This window comes from Triticum aestivum, chromosome 5B (assembly GCF_018294505.1).
Source record: "Triticum aestivum cultivar Chinese Spring chromosome 5B, IWGSC CS RefSeq v2.1, whole genome shotgun sequence".
NCBI lineage: Eukaryota > Viridiplantae > Streptophyta > Magnoliopsida > Poales > Poaceae > Triticum > Triticum aestivum.
This window is the reverse complement of record NC_057807.1, coordinates 306,531,637-306,536,828: the sequence shown is the minus strand read 5'-3', so window position 1 is coordinate 306,536,828 and position 5,192 is coordinate 306,531,637. Positions and strand designations below refer to the sequence as shown.

General features: G+C 45.5%; 1 protein-coding gene across 1 annotated transcript; it reads right to left on the bottom strand.

The window, feature by feature from the left end:
- Positions 1-2,583: 2,583 nt before the first annotated feature.
- On the bottom strand, positions 2,584-3,634 carry LOC123116018 (vegetative cell wall protein gp1). Its single transcript, XM_044537035.1, has 2 exons — positions 3,284-3,634; positions 2,584-3,159 (listed from the first exon to the last, which is right to left on the bottom strand). The coding sequence occupies exons 1-2, from the start codon at positions 3,531-3,533 to the stop codon at positions 2,780-2,782; spliced, it is 630 nt and encodes a 209-aa protein (XP_044392970.1). The 5' UTR covers positions 3,534-3,634; the 3' UTR covers positions 2,584-2,779.
- Between the last annotated feature and the right edge of the window lie 1,558 nt (positions 3,635-5,192).

Genomic DNA, 5,192 nt, shown 5'->3' with positions numbered 1-5,192 from the left:
CAGAGTAGATATACTAATTTATTTTTGTTGAAGTTAAGAATGCAAAATATTTCACTAGGCAGCTACTCCAGGGCAAGAAACAACGATGTAAGGGACGCGGAATATCTGAGCTCGAATGAACAGTAAAATCAAAAAAATGGTAAAATTTGACAAATGTTCTAAGTCCTTCCAAAATTTCATCATGAGATCACATCCGTGGAAGGAGTGACACAAAGACAAAATGGACGCTCCAAAATTGCTACTTACAGAACATTTTGGAGCATGATGTTACGCCATCCACGGATGTGATATCAAGATGAAAATTTACACGCACTTGGAACATTTGCCAAAGTTTACCACAAAAAAAATTCAGATTTTTTTATTTTCCTGTTCATACGACCTCATTTTAACTCGAGCTCAGAAGGGTACTTTCGAGATGTAAGCCTATTTAGAAGCGCCAAAGCTTCAATGTCGCGCTCTAGCTTCCTTGGAGGAGCTGCACCATTTGGGATACATTGCTCATCTTCCATGGGCTGAGGGGTTGCCACGAAGAGAGCATAGGTAGACGACGGGGAGGTGGTCTACTTCGGAGTAGAGGGTGACACTGTGAAGGAGGCCATCGGTGTGGAAGAGGGCAACCGCGGAGGGCTGGTGGCTGGGCTGTGGCAGGCTCATGAGAAGGGAACAATGGCTGACATCTTGAGATAGAACTTTGACAGGGTTAAAGAAAAGGGGAATTCACAAAGAAGCATCACTCGACTTGGCGGTGGCATTCTTGTGATTCCGGATTCGCGAAGCTAAGCTTTGGCAGCTTCACCAAATTGCATCCCGGAAAGACCTCGTTTCACATAGTTGATTAAGCACGGAGTTGAGAGAGATGTGAGCAGTTCCTAAATTAAAATTCTGCTCTTGGACATCAAAATATCATACTAAAACAGAACTGATGGATGTGCCTACCCTATCTATAGTTGACTGTAATTTTCTTCGTCTTAGTTTCACCTCATGCCACTAACCATGCATTTCATCTTGAAAGCCTTCGAAACCTAAATATTGGTTTTTTTCAAGAGTGATTATAAAAGGATGAGCAAGAAATTAAAAACCATTGTTCCATTTTATGTTATTCATGCATCTTAATCATCTATTGGTTCAATTCATTTACTTGCGTTGTCATCCGTAGCAACACACGGGCATTTTTCTAGTTATCTTATTTTACTTTATAGTGAAATTAGGGTTGAGCTTATATTTTCACATCAATATCAATGGTCTACATCACTTCATCTTCTTCTTCTTCTTCTTCTTCTTCTTCTTCTTCTTCTTCTTCTTCTTCTTCTTCTTCTTCTTCTTCTTCTTCTTCTTCAGTTTTAGCTGATATTTACATGCAAAAAGATGCAATGGGGAGAAACTCGAACTTGCAAGCTGGGGTCACCTAGGGGATGTGCTATACTAACCGTTGGAACGTGCCCAAGCTTTGTTCTTTTCTAGTTTTCAATTTTATATATTTTAGTGGCAACATTATTTGAATTCAAAATCCATTTCAATAAATTCTGGGGAGAAAAATCCGCTCATCCTTGAGTAGTCGCCGTTGCCAAAACATATAAAATGATGTGCTTCTCCTTAGACACATGAACAAGTACAGATTTCGGAATGGCAAATCAAATTGCTCACCCTCAATTTGGTCAAATATTCTTTCAGACAAAATAGCAATTTCTTAATTAAAATAATTTTAAATTTAAAAATCTAGATAAAAGAAAATATAGTGCATAATGAATATATCATTTCTATCCTAATGGTTAGTCCATTAATTAGTTGGCAATTGGCCCAAGTTTGAATCTTGTGTAGGTTATATTTTTGCCAAAAAACATATTTGGTACAAAAATAATCAAAATGTGTGTGCCTCACGACTTGAACTCTAGACCTAGAGGTGTGAAGAAAACTGATCTACCGCAGCAGTACAAAACTGGATTTTAATTGTAAGTGATCCAAGTCCATTTTGACATAGAAATTCAAACCAACCAAAGTTTTCTTGAGCGGAATGAAAAAATTCACGCACCCTCTAAATTCGTTTAGATAACTCGATATTAGAGCAAGCTTATTATTAACATCGTCGTTGTCTTTGTATATGGTTGAATTTATGATTGTCCCAACAAAAAAAAGAATTATTTGTCATGTTGAATAATATAACAATTAACAACATATAGTTCTAGACAACAAATGATGTCCATTGTGGTGGTTAGCACGGGCGACGGGAGTGAAGAGGTTCCTGGCGAGGGCGGGAATAAAGAGGTTGCTGGTTCCAATCCTCACGGCACAGTTAATTCTAGATCTTCAAATCTTTCTCGCATCCGCTGGCAAGTGGGTCCCACACAGGTAGAAATAGTAGGCCGACTGTCAAGTGGGGCCCACAAACTTAATTACCAGTACTTATTACATGTGAATGATTTATACAAACATAATTATGAAAAAAGGTAAGGGGTGTTCCTGCAAAAATGGTGTAACGCAAGTCACCCCTAGCGCCATGCAAGCGATGCATACACCTGTGTACACGCTTTGTGATCGTATTTGCATGAGAACATAAGTAACCATAAATTCATAACTTTAAAGTTCTAACTTCAGACTGAACATCATGAAGATGCTCTATAGATCACGGTGATATTACCTCCAAAATCGAAATAATACAATCGGTGGAGACAAACCAAAAACCATGACACATGCACAGTGCACAGCCATAAAGTGGAGTATTTCTAGTACAAGATTTCACAATATATAGATAACTCATAGGGCAGGAAGACCAGCATCTTTCTCATGGTTTCACCGGCCGGCCGTTCTTCGAGGAGGAAGCTGGCGGCACGCCAGGGAACAACGGCGGGAGGAGGGGCACCGGCGGCAGGATGGACGGAGGCGGCGGCGGCGGAGGCGGCGGGTGAAGGAACGGCAACGGCAGCACCGGCGGTATCAGCGAAGCTGGCGGGGGCTGCGGGACGAGCGGCGGCAGGATGGACGGCGGAGACGGCGCGGGGAACACCGGCGGGACGAGCGACGGCGGCGCTGGCGTGATCGGGTTCGGCGGGATGGGCACGCCCCCGATGTTCGGCGGCTCCGGCACGAGCGGAATCGGCGGGAAAAACAAGCCCTTCTCGCTGCAGACGGTCCCGTCGTGGCACCGGACGGCGGCCGGCCCCCCTGGAATCGACGACACGGTACAAGAATCGTGTCCAGATGTTAGTACTTTCGCCCGGCCGGCCGGCAACACTAGCTAGCTTGCTGATGACTCTTTGCAGCATGAACTACGTGGTACATAGCGCACCTGAAGAAGCAGCATCCGTGGCCGCGCCGCCAGGGCGGACGGAGCCTACGACGGCGACGGCTGCAGGCGCGTGCCTCCGGCCATGGCGGGCGGCGAGGTGGCCGTGGAATGAAGAGAGCGCCACCAGTAGCAGGAGCAGGTGCGAGCCGCGCATTCTCGAGTGATGGAAGCGCCTCTGATCTGAACGGCGCCTGCTTAACGGATTATTTATGAATGGCGCCTTCGTTGTCAGAGACGAGACGGCATGCATGCATGTGCCGTCGGCCGTCCCTTGGGTTTGTCATGACGCGTCACAGGCGGCGTTGCGACGAGAGCTGGGTGGCAAAATTCTTCGAGAAGATAGCGTTTCTGTACACGGGTTTTTGTGCGGTTCCTGCTGCTTGACATGACCACATATTTATATTTGTGTAAATCGCCCTGCAACTCCTTTTTCCTTGTCGACATGTTCCTCTCTGGGAATGAACGGACCAAACGATAGGGGTGGACACACACAGGTCCTGTCCTCATCCAAAGTGTGGCCTATCATCCTGCCCATCCACATGCATTCGCAACAAGTGAGGGTTCATTCAATCAAGTTCATTGGTTGCCGGTACTTTGATTTGACTGTCAAAATGGATGCCGTCTCTTTTGGCCTGGTTGCGAAGACCATGATTCAGACGAGAGAGGACGGCACAATGAGGCCAACTCCAGCTCACGACCCCAAGCGGACGTCCGTTTTATCCGGATTCTGTCCGTTTGGTTAGGGTAATGGGGTCATGTTCGGACCTGTCCTCGGATGCGGTGGCCGTGTGCCTAACGTGCGGACGCATTCTTTGACTCCATTCTGTCCGCCGCAATAAAAAATCCCATATATTCATATTGCAGTGTTCAAAACTAGTTTGCACGTCCAAATATTAATTGTCTGAAAATAAAATTAGTTTTACAACTCAATCAAAATTGTCTCTAAATAAAATAGTTTTACAATCAAATCGAAATTGTCTTGAATGAACATAATGAACCAATACATCTATTGATTGCCAATATGAGTCCACATGTGCTCAACCAAGTTATTTTAAAGATCCGTAACGAGGAAGCTGTCGTTCAATGTGGTCGTGAACGACCATTGCCGCCTCCACAAGATCTTCGTTATCCGAGGACGAATCATCCGATGAATAAATGAAGTGGTGGAAGAAAAATTCATCTCCACTGTCCATACCTCTATGGGCAAAATGTCAAACACCTTGCGGTCGTGGTGGCAAAGAGGCCGCGATGATCACCTCGATGTAGCAGGGGTGGTTGGCGGCCGACTACTGGCCGCTCTGGAGCACCCGACAGAAGCTGACGTGGTCCATATCCGTCGTCGGCGGCCGTATCCCCTCTGGCATCGGCTATGACGGCGACGACCAAATCTCCTCCAAGCTGAAAGGATCGATATGGTTGACTAGAGGAGGGGGTGAATAGGCAATGAACAATTTTTAGTTTTTCTTTACCAAATTAAACTTAGCATCAAAATAGGTTGTCTAGATATGCAACTAGGTTAGCAACCTATATGATGCAACAACAACAAACACACAAGCAAGCGAGGAATACAACACAATAAGCTTGCACAAGTAAAGGTAAGAGATAACCAAGAGTGGAGCCGGTGAAGACGAGAATGTGTTACCGAAGTTCCTTCCCTTTGAGAGGAAGTACGTCTCCGTTGGAGGGGTGTGGAGGCACAATGCTCCAAGAAGCCACTAGGGCCATCGTATTCTCCTCACGCCCTCACACAATGCAATATGTCGTGATTCCACTATTGGTGCCCTTGGAGGCGGCGACCGAACTTTTACAAACAAGGTTGGGGCTATCTCCACAACTTAATCGGAGGCTCCCAAGGACACCATGAAGCTTCACCACAATGAAATATGGCTCCGAGGTGAGCTCAACCGTC